This window comes from Coffea arabica, chromosome 1c, assembly GCF_036785885.1.
Source record: "Coffea arabica cultivar ET-39 chromosome 1c, Coffea Arabica ET-39 HiFi, whole genome shotgun sequence".
Lineage (NCBI taxonomy): Eukaryota > Viridiplantae > Streptophyta > Magnoliopsida > Gentianales > Rubiaceae > Coffea > Coffea arabica.
Window position 1 is genome coordinate 54,956,258 of NC_092310.1, and position 14,860 is coordinate 54,971,117.

A 14,860-nucleotide genomic window follows, 5' to 3' on the forward strand; every position below is an offset into this window, starting at 1 on the left:
CAAAAAGTACGGTTTTCTTTCCAAAAAAAAAAAAAAAACCACTAAAATTGACCCTATAATTTGTTGAACGTAGAAATGTCTACAAAATATAAATGTCTTTGGGGAACTATTTTTAAAACAATAATGTAGTATCAATTATCACTGTTTCAGAAATTTTCACTCGTGCTCTTGAACCATCATGTTTTGTCTTTCTATCAGATGAACGCAGTTAGAGGTGGACAATGGTACAATCGTTCAAATAGCAGCGGATAAGGATAGCAGAATAAGCAAGATGGGAATTAGTATCATAGCATCTGCAGCAAGCAACCGACTGTTGGCAGAATCGGCGTTGATTGGAAAGAGGCTCCAGTCAGGATTATCTAGACGAAGCAATAGCCATCCAACTGGCACTAATCAAAGCCAAAGAGCAGCAATGGCCAAGAATAAGAGTTGGCATCAATGATAAGAAATCGCTATCACTAGTCCAACAGAGAAGATCCAATGACATTAAAATGATGGCATTGGTGGAGGATATCAAGGCCTTAGCTCCATTGATTCAAATGTGCACCTTTTGTTGAACAAATATAAAAAATATGGACTTATGTGTTAGACTCATCACTCATGCACTAATCTTTTTTTTTTTTTGACGAGGGTTTGTTTGGATAGAGTATTATTTAAAATAATTATTGTTACACTTTTTATGATGTGATGTATGTGAGATAAAAAAGTGAATTGAAAAATATGTTTATGATGCAAGCGAAATATTATTTGGGATAATTTGCTATCCAATTATTTGGGATCCAAGCGAAATATTTGCTATCCAAATATTATTTGGGATAATTTATCATAATTGTGATGTTGGTTGTCCTGCTGGTTCTGAGTTGGAGGAGGAAATGCGAAGGAAATCCAAAGGGGAGCAAGTTGCTGCTAAGTTTGGAGTGATATTTTGTTGTTTTTGCAGAAGAAGATCAGAAAGTGACATTGGGTTTATTGAGAAATTGAAGCTGTATTTTGTAAAAATTGAAGTGTACTGCAGTTGTAATTGACCTTTTTTTTTTTTTTTTTGGTAAAAATGTGTGAATCAAGTCTAGAACTTGATGTAGATGGAATCGAGTAGGATTCGAAATGTACGAGAATCCCATTTTGTGCGAGGAAATGGAACATGTTCTGATTGTGAGAAACTGGTTTCAATTCTGAAATTGTAATTGGTTTCCCCAAATTTGTTGTCCCTGTTTTACTTTAAAAAGGTACTTGACTGTGTCTTTATACCAAGTACAATGCATGAATTAATGTACACAAGAAACTGTAAAAGAAAAGAGAACAATATAATACTTCCTCCGTCCCATTTTGATAGTCCTGTTTCTTTTTTCACACAGTTTAAGAAAAAGTAGTTAACTTTGTTGGAAAAGTAAATTTAGATTGCTATTTCCTAAAATACCCTCACATTAAATATGGTACTCCCTCCGTCCCACTTTCATAGTCCCGTTTCTTTCTTCACACAGTTTAAGAAAAAGTAGTTAACTTTATTGAAAAAGTAAATTTAGATTGCTATTTTCCTAAAATACCCTCACATTAAATATGGTACAACTTTATGAAAACTTGAATGGGGTAGGTTTATGATAAAAAAAGAATCAACTCTCATTAAATGAGGTAGGTTTATAGTAACAACAACTTACATTGAATAAGGGTATTTTAGGAAAATTAAAATACAACTGCATTCTTCAATTGGAAAGTGGACTACAATTTGGGACAGACGAAAAAGGAAAACGAGACTATCAAAGTGGGACGGAGGGAGTACAATTTTATGGGAACTTGAATTGATGGTAAAAAAATAATAAATTCTCATTAAATAGGATAGGTTTATAGTAATAACTACTTACATTGAATAAGGGTATTTTAGAAAAATTAAAATATAACTACATTCTTCAATTGGAAAGTGGACTACAATTTGGGACGGATGAAAAAGGAATACCGGACTATTAAAGTGGGACGGAGGGAGTATAAGATAGAGAAATGTATGAAAACATGAAAAATGATTGTACTGAAAAATGATAGTTTCCCATTGAGCTGTTTGGACCATAGACACACGTGTTTACTCCTTGGTATGAATATGCACTTTTGTATGGAAAGGTTGGGCCGGTTGCCAACTACTGTAGTTATAGATAATTAAGAAAATCTCTAACGTTTTTTTTTAAAAAAAAAAAAGAAAAAAAAAGGTAATCTGTACAGACTTTTTTTTTTAAAAAAAAATTAAAAAGAAAGAAATCTACAAACCTCATTCATTCAGTTTCAGTTCCTGTTCCGTGTCTTTAATTTAATTCTTTTTGCCTTCAATAGGCAGCAGTAGCATTGAAGTCAAAAATTCCTCGACCCCATTAGTAGTCATAGACTCGTATTGTCAATTACATCATATGATATGAGTCGGACTTTCAAAAATCAGGTTCAATTCATTTTATCCGTGTCACTTTTAGGATTCGGATCATGAGTTTTGGGTTAATAAATGCGAAGATGATACTCAACTCATAAAATATTTGAATTTTGAACCTTATTCACACTTAGCCCAAACTCACTTATTACTTCTCAATTTTTTTGATATAATTACTATAACTATTAAGTTGTAAAACTAATTTAGCATTCACAGGATTATAATATTAAAACTAAACATGAACAAGTAATAGTCCTTGAAAAGTACATAAATCAAGAATTTTTCAATAATATTTATATTTAATTCGTTCAAAATACATGAAAATAGTAATAAAATATGCGGTCATAAACCCCTACGTCTTCAAATGTTAGAACTTCTTCGTAGCTTTGTGATTTGAATTCTAACATCTTTGATGATTTGTGTTTCTAGATCAAAAAAAAAATTCAATATTATGCTAATACAAAAATTTACTCAATCAATAAGAAAAATTAGTTTCAATTATGCATTATCAATATTGGCTCTCAAAAAAGATAATAGAAGAGTTTTCATATGTATTTTTATATTTTGTAATTTGTATATATTTAATATTTAATAATATAATATCAAAATATAAATAATATACACATAGGTAATTAAAAGATCGAATTTATATCGGGTTTGAATTTAATAAAACTCAAACTCGACACTTATTTAATTCGAATCTAATTTTAGCCCAAACTCAGATAGGCTCGTGAAAAAATCGGGGTTGTTATGCTGAACGAGTCGAGCTCGGGGCTCCATTGACTGTCCTAAGTACTGCTTCTATTGCTGCTATGACTAGCTGCTGTTGCCACTACTGCTACTAATAAGCAAGGTAAAAATCGTCTCCAAGGCTAAGACCGCCGCAGCTGTCCCATGTCTCTGACATTCTCCTGCAATTTCTAAAATTATTCAGACTTACTGATTCTCTGACCTAACTATGGAAACCCTACCTCTTCAGCACTGCCCATTTCCTTCCACCTCCGGCTCCGGTTTCCTTCGCTCCATCCCCTCAGGTTATAAAACCATCTCAATCGCAACCTCCAACACCTCACGTCTCCTGCCTGCACTCAAATGCTCCACCATTACTCCTTCTCCGTTTGGTAAATTGAAATCTCCTGCGACCCATCATTCCATTTATTCATTCACTGCAACTTTAGTTTTTATTAGTGCTCGTTTTCTTTTTGTGTATGTGGAAATGGCACGCTGCGGCGGGGTGCAGTGGACCAGTCGGCCAGGTTCAAGGAGGCGGCGAAACACGGGAATTTGATCCCCTTGTACAGGCCTATATTCTCCGATCACCTCACCCCTGTCCTGGCATATCGTTGTTTGGTCAGAGAAGATGATAGAGAAGCTCCCAGCTTTCTATTTGAGTCCGTTGAGCCTGGCTTGAAAGTTTCCAGCGTCGTAAGCTTCTTTTTACCAACCCAATTAAGTACCCTTAAGCATCCCCTGGCTATGTATAATAATCCAGCAACTTTTAAGAATAAATTAAAAAAAAAGAAGAGAGACAGACATTAAGAGGATGTTACGTGGTATGTAAGTGTAGCATTGTTGTTAAGTCGTACTACAGTCATCAATTTTAGTAAACAAGGATATCATTCTGGACTCAGACGCATTTATCATGCAATAATGTTTTAATGTTTCTGTTTTGCAATTATTATCACAAGTTGATGAAAGGAATGAGAAGAAAGAGGTTGCTGCAAACTGATATGGCTTGTATTGCTCTGTTTCTCTTAATGTTGGGGAAATTGGTTAAAAAGTTTTATTGGTGAGAAACTGTTTGATGTGTAATCAATTGTTTTAGGGGCGATTTAGTGTAATTGGGGCTCAGCCAACAATGGAAATTGTTGCAAAAGAAAACATGGTGACTGTGATGGATCATCGTCGAGGACAGAGAGTGGAACAGTTTGAAGAGGATCCAATGATAGTTCCTCGGAGAATTATGGAGAAATGGAAGCCTCAGCGCATTGAGGAGCTCCCTGAAGCGTTTTGTGGTAAGTGATATGGATTTTTTGTTTTTCCATGGTTTTGTTACTGATAAATAATTGAAGTCTTCAGGTCATTGAAAGAAGCTAGTTTTTGAACGACATTGGAAGCATGGCTTTTAGGATATAGAATATGACCTCTTTGCTGTTAAATCTTTCCACTGTATCAGCAATTCCTAGCCATATCTTGTTTTCTTGGTTATCTAATTTTAAGCTTGACTCAACATGTTCTAAAGGCACTGTCCAGTCAATGTATGTCACAGTAGACTGAAATGCCTTAGTATATGAAAAGATTGACTCACTGCAACTAATTTATGCATTAGACATCAATGTGTTTTTTCGTTCAGATGGTCTTCATTGCTCTTTGTAATTTTTTTTTTCTGTTCTGACATCTGAAATGTCAATGAAAGATTTGTCAACATGCTGTTGAACTTCTTTGACCATGGGTTTTTCTTGTGGTTTGCATCTTGATGAAGCAATTACAAGGTGCAATTTTATATGTATTTTTGTAGGAAAACTACATTTACATTCTCTTGTAAACTTCTATTGATATTTCAAAAGTGATTTTTTCTTGAGGTTTGATTTGACCATTTAGTGTTTGCTGTCACTGAATGTGGGCTTTATCCTATCAAATAACCCCATTTCTTTAATTGACTACTTCTTTTTTAACTAGGTGGTTGGGTTGGTTATTTTTCATATGATACGGTCCGATACGTGGAGAAGAAGAAACTTCCTTTTTCAAATGCCCCTGTGGATGACAGAAACCTTCCTGATGTCCATCTAGGCCTCTATGATGATGTAATCGTGTTTGATCATGTGGAGAAGGTTAGCTACCATCCTCCCCAATATGTTTGGCTTTTGCTGAAGAACTAGCTTGGTGTCTTGGGGTTTCTAATTGTTGCTTAACATGCTCTATACATCTACCTCATGACCATGGTGAGCATAGTTGAAATTCTTTTTAAACACGACCCAATAAAGAAAGAAGTATCTTTCACACAAATGATTATCTTTCTTAAAGTAGATTGCAGATTAGTATTGCCTTATCCTTTTGTATAGATTCAAAATTTTCCCTACACATTAGTCTTGATGCCTATAAAATTCTGAATTAAATTTTTGCGGTGTATAGCGTGTGGTTTCCGGTAGTATCATTCAAAATGGGACTGATTCAGTTTCTAGTTTATCTGTTAATGTGTTTTTTACCTTCTCATCTCTAAAATCTCAGAAAGCTTATGTGATTCACTGGGTGCGGTTGGATGAATTTTATTCGGTTGAGGAGGCCTACAATGATGGCATGAACCGGTTGGAGGCTTTGGTGTCTAGAGTTCATAATATTGTCCCGTGAGCTACCAAACTCAAAACTTTTGTATAATATTTATGTGTTTGTTACTGTTAAATTATGTTATGTATGATATAATTGTTAAATGCAGTCCCAGGCTGGCTGCTGGTTCAATTAACTTGTATACTAGCCTTTTTGGTCTGTCATTAAAGAATTCATCAATGTCAAGTGAAGACTATGAGAAAGCAGTGTTGCAGGCTAAGGAGCATATATTGGCTGGGGATATTTTTCAGATCGTTCTAAGTCAGCGTTTTGAGCGACGGACGTTTGCAGATCCATTTGAAGTTTACAGAGCATTAAGAATTGTCAATCCAAGTCCCTACATGACTTATTTACAGGTTTGCCTGCTTTCCACTCAAACTTGATACATTGTGTTTCTTTTTTGACCGTTTCTTGGACGTGTCTTATGATCAGGCAAGAGGATCTATTCTGGTTGGTTCAAGCCCTGAAATTCTCACCAGAGTTAAGAAGGTAAACTACTGCAGTCTGTCATCATGCAATTCAGTTTTCTCTGTTCCGTTAAATTAGTGGCTCAAAGTAAGCATGATTTTTTTAGTTAAGACCTTTTATCCATCTTTCTTGAGAATTGCACTTTTGATCTACTTTTTTACAGAAGCAGCTTAGTACACTAACCAGGTGTATTATCTGTTCTATGTTGCAGAGAACTATTACAAATAGGCCACTAGCAGGGACTATCAGGAGGGGAAAGACGCCCAAAGAAGACTACATGTTAGAAACTCAACTCCTTCATGATGAAAAACAGTGTGCGGAACACATTATGTTGGTTGATCTGGGGAGAAATGATGTTGGAAAGGTTTTCTCTTGGTCCTTTGATGTTACTTTCTTCATTTAGCAGATAAAGGAACATACATCTCATCGCATCACCACCTTCCCCAGCCCCTTCTGTGAGTAAAAGTGCTTTCCTGGTATTTGAAAGGGATGTGTAGGATTTAACCGTATCTTATCCTGCAGATTAATATTTTTGATTTTATTGGATTATTAAATCCTTATGCTTCTCAACAGGATTCTTTGGATTTATACTGTTAAGAATAAACATTTCTTGTCTATCTACATGTAATCTCATGTTAGGAGTCTTTAAATACTTTGAATTAAATGACTGAAACTGCAGCGCCAATACACATCTGCTATCTTGTGCAATGTCTGTGTAGGTGTCTTTTTCATTGTAAAATGTCGCTCAGCATCTTGCCTTGTCAATCATCTTTTATGATGGTGGAACAACGTGAGACTTGATAAAAGATGTACTGTTGGCCGTCAACTTACAATGTATAAAGTATTTTGTTAATCTTGTAATGGTGCAATGCATTTGATCTTTTTGCGGAGATTATTTTTACCTCTTGATATTGTTATGGCACTGATTGTCTCATCAGGAAGTTTCTGTGATGCAGGTCTCAAAACCTGGTTCTGTGAATGTTGAGAAGCTCATGAACATTGAACGCTATTCCCATGTCATGCACATCAGCTCCACAGTAAGTTATTCTTATGGCCATATGTTAATTGTTCTCAATGAAAGAGTGATTTGCACAGAAAACAGAGTATGTTTGCAATTGGACAAATTGTTTAGACCAGAGCTCTTTACTTGATATGTTTAATGACCTTTTCTATTTGGGTAGTATATTTGATCAAAAGGTCTGTAATCCCAAACATTTCCGTTTCTCATTGGTAGAATTATGATTACCTTTTTTAATCGCTAGTTTTTTTTGTTTTGTTTAGATGCATCTGTTAAGGTTTTCTCCTAAAAGGGTATTGTTTTTGGTGGAAAAATAATTGACATGAGTGCATACACACAGTAAAGGCAGCGCATATGTTTTGCTTCGTCATTTGTAGCCAGTGGAGGAGCTGAGATTTGAGATTTGCTTCATACATGTTTGTGAATGTTGAACCTACTAAATCTCCTTTGCTGGTGCTATTTGCTTTTGCTCTATAGGATTCTGAAAATGATGGCATGATGGCATCCTACTTTGCAGGTTACTGGAGAGTTACTTGATCATTTGACTAGCTGGGACGCTCTTCGTGCAGCACTGCCTGTCGGAACTGTTAGTGGAGCCCCAAAGGTTCTTCATCTCCTTTCTATTTTGTATGCAGTCCGTCTTTTTGTTGGGTTTTGATTCAGTTGAAGATACCAGAGTTTTCACGTAGTCTAAACACACTATCTAAATAAAGATTCTTGACTGTATCATTACAATGCTCTTTATCATTGAAATGTGGCATTCTGCATATGATTCCACCCTATGATGTGTTTTTAGATGATTAGTTTGGTTTTATTTTGCACTGAAATAGGTAAAGGCCATGGAATTGATCGATCAGCTAGAAGTCACAAGGCGTGGACCTTATAGTGGTGGATTTGGGGGAATTTCTTTTTCTGGTGACATGGATGTTGCGCTAGCTTTGAGAACGATTGTATTCCCTACAGGAATGCGTTATGACACAATGTATTCGTACAAGGATGAATGCAGACGGAGAGAATGGATTGCCCATCTTCAGTCTGGGGCAGGTATAGTGGCTGATAGTGATCCTGCCGATGAGCAGAGAGAGTGTGAAAACAAAGCTGCTGCTCTTGCTCGTGCAATTGATCTAGCAGAGTCATCATTTGTTGAGAAATAACACAGTAAACTCCCATGGAAGTTGTTCCCCCTCCAATTTAAGTTTGCATATCTGTCATCAGGTAGTCGAAGACGAAAGTATGGTGTCAAAAAGCAAGAGTAGATGTGAAACCATACAAGTTTTCTTTGGTTGAATTTGGTAGTCTGTTGCTTTTTAGTGTTTAGGGAAACTCTGGCTTTTCTTTGTTCTCTCTCTTTCATTGTACTTTTGACTCTCGTAGAAAATTTTGCTTCTCACTTACTTACTGGACATACAATTGTATATTGGAAATGTATCATGTGCTACTGCAGATTTACAGGATCTCTAATAAATTTATATCATATACTGGGAAGCCCCTGAACGTACATCGGCTTTGATTGATTCTATGCTCTCTCCTTCCCCTCCTTTAGTTCCCGCATTGTATGGCCTGACTTCCCCAGCTTCTGCCAAACGATGCGGTCAGCCGAAGTGATGATGATTTTTAAGCCAGATTCGTTATATACTTATAGTAGCCAACCTTCCCTCGACTTTGCTTTTCTTCACTTTCTCTGACAAAGATTGATTGTCAGAGTGGATGCCAATGGTATGAAATAGGAGTTTGTTTATTATATAGTTTTTAAAAAGGAGTCCAAAAAAATTGGCTGCTGCGTACGGAGAGTAGATCCTCTGTCCAATATTTTGTGTCCAATTTTTTGTTCAATGTGAAACTATATAGTTTCACTTATTATATTTGCTGATATGGCAACTAAAAATAAGTGGCTGTTTGGCTGCCTTATACTTCTTTTTATTTCTTCTTGTTTGAATTTCCTTTATTTACACAATTTTATTACAATTTCCATCTTTTTTAAATATTCTTTTGTATTTGAAATTCTTGATACTTTGTTTTAAAAAAGATGAGAATTGTAACAAAATTGTGTAAATAAAGGAAACCCAAAAAAGAAGAAAGAAAAAGAAGTATAAGGCAGTCAAACAGTTATTTATTTTTAGTTATCATATCAACAGATATAATAAATGAAATTACATAGTTTCACGTTGGATATAAAATATTGGACAGAGGATCTGCTCTCGTAATCTAGAAGAGCAGCACTAAATTCCAAGGCTTAAATGATGACAAGGTTATCTCCAACGTGGCGAAGCTATCCATCTTTTCCGCTGCGAGATTGAGTGCCTTTTTGTTTTCCTTCTGTTGGGCGTGGAATTAGTTTTGTGGTTCATCATGTAGGTTAGCAAAAGAGGAGTCGTGTGATGTTGATGATCCATGAAAAAGTCAAATTTTGGTAGCAAAATTCCGTCTCCGTACTGTGCACTCCGATCGGTGTTCGTATCAGATTCCCTAATGTATTCGTATGTAAATGTAAATGTTCGTATTAAGTAATTATGCAAACGTTGAATTTGATTATGATCTAACCTAATTAAAGACACCGTCGCCGCTTTCCAGTCCAAGGTGACTTTTTTTATGTAGAGAACTTCAATTTGGTGTGGCTTACATTCAGAGATCAACTATGTCCACCACTAAAGTTTATGTAGTGTAAGTATTATTCAGATCAGTGATTTTCGTCCCCTTGATCTATATACGTTTTTGGATTGTTGAATAAAAGCTTCGATTTTGTTACATAGATATTATTCACTGTACGGGCATGTAGACAGTATGGCAAGAGAAATACAGAAAGGAGCCAATTCTGTGGAAGGAGTCGAGGCAACCCTTTGGCAGGTACTTCTCTGATGACCCTTTTGCGAAGATGTTAGCTTGGATGTAAAGATCTATAATTTTTTTACTGAATAGTTTTGATGGAAAGATGTAGGTGCCTGAGACTTTGCCGGAGAAAATATTGGAGAAGATGAAGGCTCCTGCAAAAGCAGATGATGTGCCTGAGATCAGGCCGGAGCAGCTTGTGGAGGCTGATGGTTTTCTGTTTGGTTCTCCTTCTCGGTTTGGGATGATGGCTGCCCAAGTCAAGGCTTTCTTTGATGCTACTCATGAAATTTGGGCTACTCAGGCTCTTGCTGGCAGGCCTGCCGGGGTCTTCTGGAGTACCGGTTTCCATGGTGGTGGCCAGGAGCTTACTGCGTGAGTTTTTTCTGCTTCATTATCTTTGTGGTTCGATTATTCAGAATCTGCATTGGCGTTGAACTGAAAATATTAGGGGATTATATGCTTGATTAATGTGATCGGATTCGTGGGATTTTGCTTTAGTTTACCTTAATTAATTTCAGGAGGCAGCTGGGATAGAACACCTTAATTACTACTCTGATGGTCTATGAGGATGATCATGAATTTGAAGAATTGTCTATGATTCGTGTCCTGTCGAGCTTTGCTTGATTGCTTTGGAATTTCCTCCTCCCTATAAAAAGTTGACACGGTTACAAAAAAGTCTCTGCTGGAGTCATACATATTGAAATTATTTCCTCTGACGATCCAGGAGCCTAACTTCCGTTTTCTGCCTGTAAATGTTGTCAATTCTACATGGTTAACCCATTTTTCATTTGTGGAAGCGGTGTATTGGTACATCAACCAAGTAGTACTCCCCTCTCTAATGGTTTATGATTGTAGTTTAAGTTAAACAGACTGCCTAAGCTTCTAATTGTCAGCTCTCGGCTTTGGAGTTCCTAGACTACTAAAAAGGGAATAGGAAATGCTGACATTTGAACAGTTAGCCTCCTCTGTCAGATGAATGGTTTCACTAGGGTTATATTTGCTTTTATTTCCCTTTCCAGCTCCTGCCCGCACTCACCTTTCTTAGTGCTGGATAACGTCAAGAATCTGAATTTGACTGAAACACTTCCAGTTCCAAGTGCTAGGCCCCCTTTTCCTTGTGTTCAATTGCTACTTACTAATCCTGACACCATTTGTGTGTTGCAGATTAACATTCATAACACAGTTGGCACACCACGGGATGATATTTGTTCCTCTTGGGTATACCTTTGGGAGTGGAATGTTTGAGATGAATGAGGTAAAGGGTGGATCTTCCTACGGCGCTGGAACTTATGCGGCAGACGGATCTCGTCAGCCTACGAAGCTGGAACTTCAGCAAGCCTTTCATCAGGGAAAGTACGTTGCTGAAATTACCAAAAAGCTGAAAAAATCTTCCCCTCAAGTGCAGTGAATATCAAGTTGTACTAGTTTATACCAAAATTTGCGAGTGTTAGAAATTACATCAATGACTTTGAACTGTACAAGTCACCATATCACGCCCGTTCCCGCAAAGAACAATAAAATTCTAACAAAAAGGTAATGATGTTTTGGTGTAAATTTTTTTTCAATTTTATTATTGTTGTCAACTTTCTATGAGATACTTTACGATATTTCACACTAACAAATATATAAAATTTTCAAAAAAGTATTATAATATTTATTTAATGTTCGATTAGGGTCAATGAACTTTCAAATCTCATATAGTAAATTGGAACTCGAACTCATCAAACCATTTCAGCTATTCGACCTCAAGTTTGAACTTTCATTGAGCAGTTCAAAACTGAAGTTTGACTTTTCACTGAATAACTCAATTGAGTTTGATTTATTTTCATCCTTATTATTTAACAGTTAAATCGAAATTTCCCTCTCCGGAAAAAAATACAAAAATAATAGAAAAAAGTTATGGGCCAAAATCTTTCTGGTCCATCAGATAATTTTGGACAAATTAACCACATGGGCAAATTTTGGACAAAAAGTTAGGCCTCGTTGGGATTGCATTTTTCTAGATTATTTGTAGAAAAATTACTGTAGCGATTTGATATATATGAGGTAAAAAGATGATTGAAAAATGTGTTCACGCAAAACGAAGAAAAATTGCTGTTCAAACAAAAGATTTCCAAAGTGTTGGAGAAAAATTTGGCTGTTCTCGTTAACTTGAAACATAATTGGGTATTTAATCTGAAACGTAATTGGGCATTTATAGTTTAGGGGGAGATTTCAAGTTTTACAGCGAGAGCGCTCGAGAATTTGAGCTTAGAAACTTGAAACAAATTGGACATTTAATCCGAAGGCTGAGGATGCTCACCTCGGCCATCCCGAGTGGCCGAGGTGGACTCACCTCGTCTCTCATCGGAGTTCATCCGTGTCCCGGACATCATCCCTGAGCTCGGGCTCGGCCGTTTCCATAGCATACTGTGTAGCCGACCTCGGCACCCCCGCCTCAGCTGCACGCTGATGATGTCAACCCACCTGACATCATCCAGGACCAGCACTTTATCTGAAAAGCACTGGAGGCACTTAATAGCACCTGCACCATATCCTCCGTCATCACTCCCAGGCGGCTACAGTGTCAGAGTCAGACCTCCTGACAGGAGACAGAGCCGTAGTGCCAGAGAGTGGGTCCCGCTAGCATGAGCCTTCCGTCTTGACCACCTCTCTTCTATAAATACCCCAGACACACTCCCAACAAGTAAACACACTGTTCATTAACTCATTCTCATTATTCTCGTTCTCATACTAACTTGATCGTCGGAGTGATACCAGGGGAGAAGCCCCGCCACTCACTTCGGACACCGAGGTTCACTTCGGACACAGGAGTTCACCTCACTTCATCTCAGAGAGGACTGATCCAGGTCGGTCTAGGTACCAACCAAAAATCACCTCCTCAATTGGCGCCGTCTGTGGGAACGAGATCACTAAAAATGAGATCCACGCGTTCCAGAAGCGGAAGAGTTCCCTCAAATGGGGCTGGGCAGACCTCCGGAGCCCAGCAAGACCGCATCTCTGAAGAACCAGGGTCCCAAAGGACCCAGCCAAACAACGATGATGCCATCGCCAAGATGGCCGAGTTCGTATCACACAACCCTACCATTTTTGAGGAGCTAGGAAGGTACCTCAAAAGACAGGGGAAAGAAAAGGCCGAGTCTTCCAAGAGGAGGCCGACGAAGTCCCCTGAGGCACCTTCAGATGAAGACTCCGATGAGGGGCGTCTCTCTCGGAGTACCTCCAGGCGTGCCTCCTCCAAGGCGACCTCTAAGCTTGCCTCCATCTCCCGAGCGTTTTCTCGAGGACTCCTAGGGAAACGGGCCGAGGACCCACCTCGGCGCCCCGGGGGCCTAGCTTCGGACTACATGAGGGCCCCGCCCTTTACGGATGACATCAATGGGGAAAGGGTGCCCCCGAACTTCAAGCTTCCAAACTTGCACACCTATGACGGCCGAGGTGACCCCGAGGATCACCTCCGCGCCTTCATCTCCGCATTCCGACTCTACTGCGTCCCCGACGCCGTGATTTGTCGGGCTTTCCCCATTTTCCTACATGGGACTGCCCGGAAGTGGTTCTGGAGTTTGGAACCAGGGAGCATTTCCTCCCTGGATGAGCTGATAGACCGGTTCATCCACCGCTTCGTGTCGTCTCGACCAATCACGAAGACTTCAACTTATCTCTTGAACCTTCAACAGGGTCAGGGCGAGTCTCTTCGCTCGTATGCTCAGAGGTTCAACGAGGAGAATGTGCAAATACCTGATCAGAACGAGCAGGTAACTCTCGCGGCCTTTACCAACGGGTTGGTGGCCGGACTCTTCAACACCGAAATCCATCGGGATTACCCTCGTACACTTCACGAACTCTGGGAAAGAGTGGACCAGGGAATCCGAAGTGAAGATGTGAATCGCATGAAGCGAGAAGCCCAAGCCTCTCGTACGGGACAAGATGCCCGGAGAAGGAAAGACATCGGCCGAGGTGAACCCGGCCCAAGTGGCACTTCAAACCCACCACGGGACCGCCGGAGTGTCTTTGACCGGATCGTGAAAGGAAGATCTTCCACCTCGGACGCTGAGCTAACACCGCTCAATTCCAGCCGATCTCATGTCTTGGCTGTGATGAGGCAGAACCACCTCGGCCGAACACCTCCTGAGATCACTGGAAGAAGAGATAGGAGGAACTCCAGCCTCTACTGTGCCTACCATCGAGATGTTGGGCACGAGACCGAAGACTGCAACGATCTGAAACGAGAGATCGAAAATCTAATTCGGCAAGGACACTTGAAACAATTTGTCCGCAAAGATGGAAGCTTCTGACGAAGTGCCTCCCACCGGGAGAGCCGAGGTCCTCGCCGAGAAGACAGGCGGGACACCAAGTTCAACTGCCGAGGTCCTGAGGACCAGAAAGGGGACCAAAGGCCTCCACGCGACGGGTCACCAGGCTATGGTCCAAACATTGCCGGGGTGATCAACACCATCTCAGGTGGTCCCACGGGAGGAGACAGCCAGAGCTCCCGAAAGCGGACCTACCGCCAAGCCGGCATGGATGTGGCCGAGCCGAGCTCGAGGCTGTCCGAGGTCATAACTTATGGTCCCCGCGACCCTGTCCCCGCTGCCTCCAGCAATCACGAGACCCTCGTGATTGAGGTCCTCACAAACAATTATATAGTCAAGAAGGTCTACGTTGACCCCGGAAGCTCGGTAGACGTCCGGTACTACCGAACTTTCGAGAGCTTGAAGCTAACCCGGGAACAACTCACTCCGGTCAGAACTCCCCTTGTCGGCTTCGGGGGACACGTCGTCCACCCGGAAGGCATGGTGAATTTAATGGTGACTATC

At 39.5% G+C, this 14,860-nt stretch overlaps 3 protein-coding genes across 7 annotated transcripts; all 3 read left to right on the forward strand.

Annotated features, from left to right (window-relative positions):
- Positions 1-3,213: 3,213 nt before the first annotated feature.
- Positions 3,214-8,712, forward strand: LOC113730400 (anthranilate synthase alpha subunit 2, chloroplastic). The gene is made up of 11 exons (XM_027255050.2): positions 3,214-3,525; positions 3,645-3,829; positions 4,230-4,419; positions 5,084-5,235; positions 5,633-5,748; positions 5,838-6,084; positions 6,161-6,217; positions 6,408-6,560; positions 7,153-7,233; positions 7,732-7,818; positions 8,045-8,712. The coding sequence occupies exons 1-11, from the start codon at positions 3,363-3,365 to the stop codon at positions 8,366-8,368; spliced, it is 1,755 nt and encodes a 584-aa protein (XP_027110851.2). The 5' UTR covers positions 3,214-3,362; the 3' UTR covers positions 8,369-8,712.
- Positions 8,713-9,415: 703 nt separating this feature from the next.
- Positions 9,416-11,597, forward strand: LOC113730405 (probable NAD(P)H dehydrogenase (quinone) FQR1-like 3). 5 transcript variants are annotated; one of them, XM_027255080.2, is made up of 5 exons: positions 9,416-9,707; positions 9,786-9,875; positions 9,965-10,058; positions 10,150-10,415; positions 11,208-11,597. In XM_027255080.2, exons 2-5 carry the CDS (start codon positions 9,850-9,852, stop codon positions 11,449-11,451), a joined length of 630 nt encoding a protein of 209 aa, XP_027110881.1. In that variant the 5' UTR covers positions 9,416-9,707; positions 9,786-9,849; the 3' UTR covers positions 11,452-11,597. The 5 variants fall into 5 exon arrangements, with proteins under 5 accessions (XP_027110881.1, XP_027110874.1, XP_027110865.1 ...); XM_027255073.2 differs by having other exon boundaries at positions 9,416-9,701; XM_027255064.2 differs by having other exon boundaries at positions 9,417-9,691.
- Positions 11,598-13,099: 1,502 nt separating this feature from the next.
- Positions 13,100-14,338, forward strand: LOC140005990 (uncharacterized). The gene has a single exon (XM_072047459.1). The coding sequence runs from the start codon at positions 13,100-13,102 to the stop codon at positions 14,336-14,338; it is 1,239 nt and encodes a 412-aa protein (XP_071903560.1).
- The last annotated feature ends 522 nt before the right edge of the window (positions 14,339-14,860 follow it).

What these genes read in the sequence shown, in the direction of transcription:
- LOC113730400 (XM_027255050.2), top strand. Translation starts at nt 3,363, where the DNA reads ATGGAAACCCTACCTCTTCAGCACTGCCCATTTCCTTCCACCTCCGGC. An exon ending in TGTTTGATCATGTGGAGAAG is followed by an intron (nt 5,236 to 5,632) that starts GTTAGCTACCAT and finishes CTAAAATCTCAG; the next exon opens with AAAGCTTATGTGATTCACTG. An exon ending in CTGTTAGTGGAGCCCCAAAG is followed by an intron (nt 7,819 to 8,044) that starts GTTCTTCATCTC and finishes GCACTGAAATAG; the next exon opens with GTAAAGGCCATGGAATTGAT.
- LOC113730405 (XM_027255080.2), top strand. Translation starts at nt 9,850, where the DNA reads ATGTCCACCACTAAAGTTTATGTAGT. An exon ending in ACCACTAAAGTTTATGTAGT is followed by an intron (nt 9,876 to 9,964) that starts GTAAGTATTATT and finishes TTTGTTACATAG; the next exon opens with ATATTATTCACTGTACGGGC. An exon ending in TCGAGGCAACCCTTTGGCAG is followed by an intron (nt 10,059 to 10,149) that starts GTACTTCTCTGA and finishes GGAAAGATGTAG; the next exon opens with GTGCCTGAGACTTTGCCGGA.
- LOC140005990 (XM_072047459.1), top strand. Translation starts at nt 13,100, where the DNA reads ATGGCCGAGTTCGTATCACACAACCCTACCATTTTTGAGGAGCTAGGA.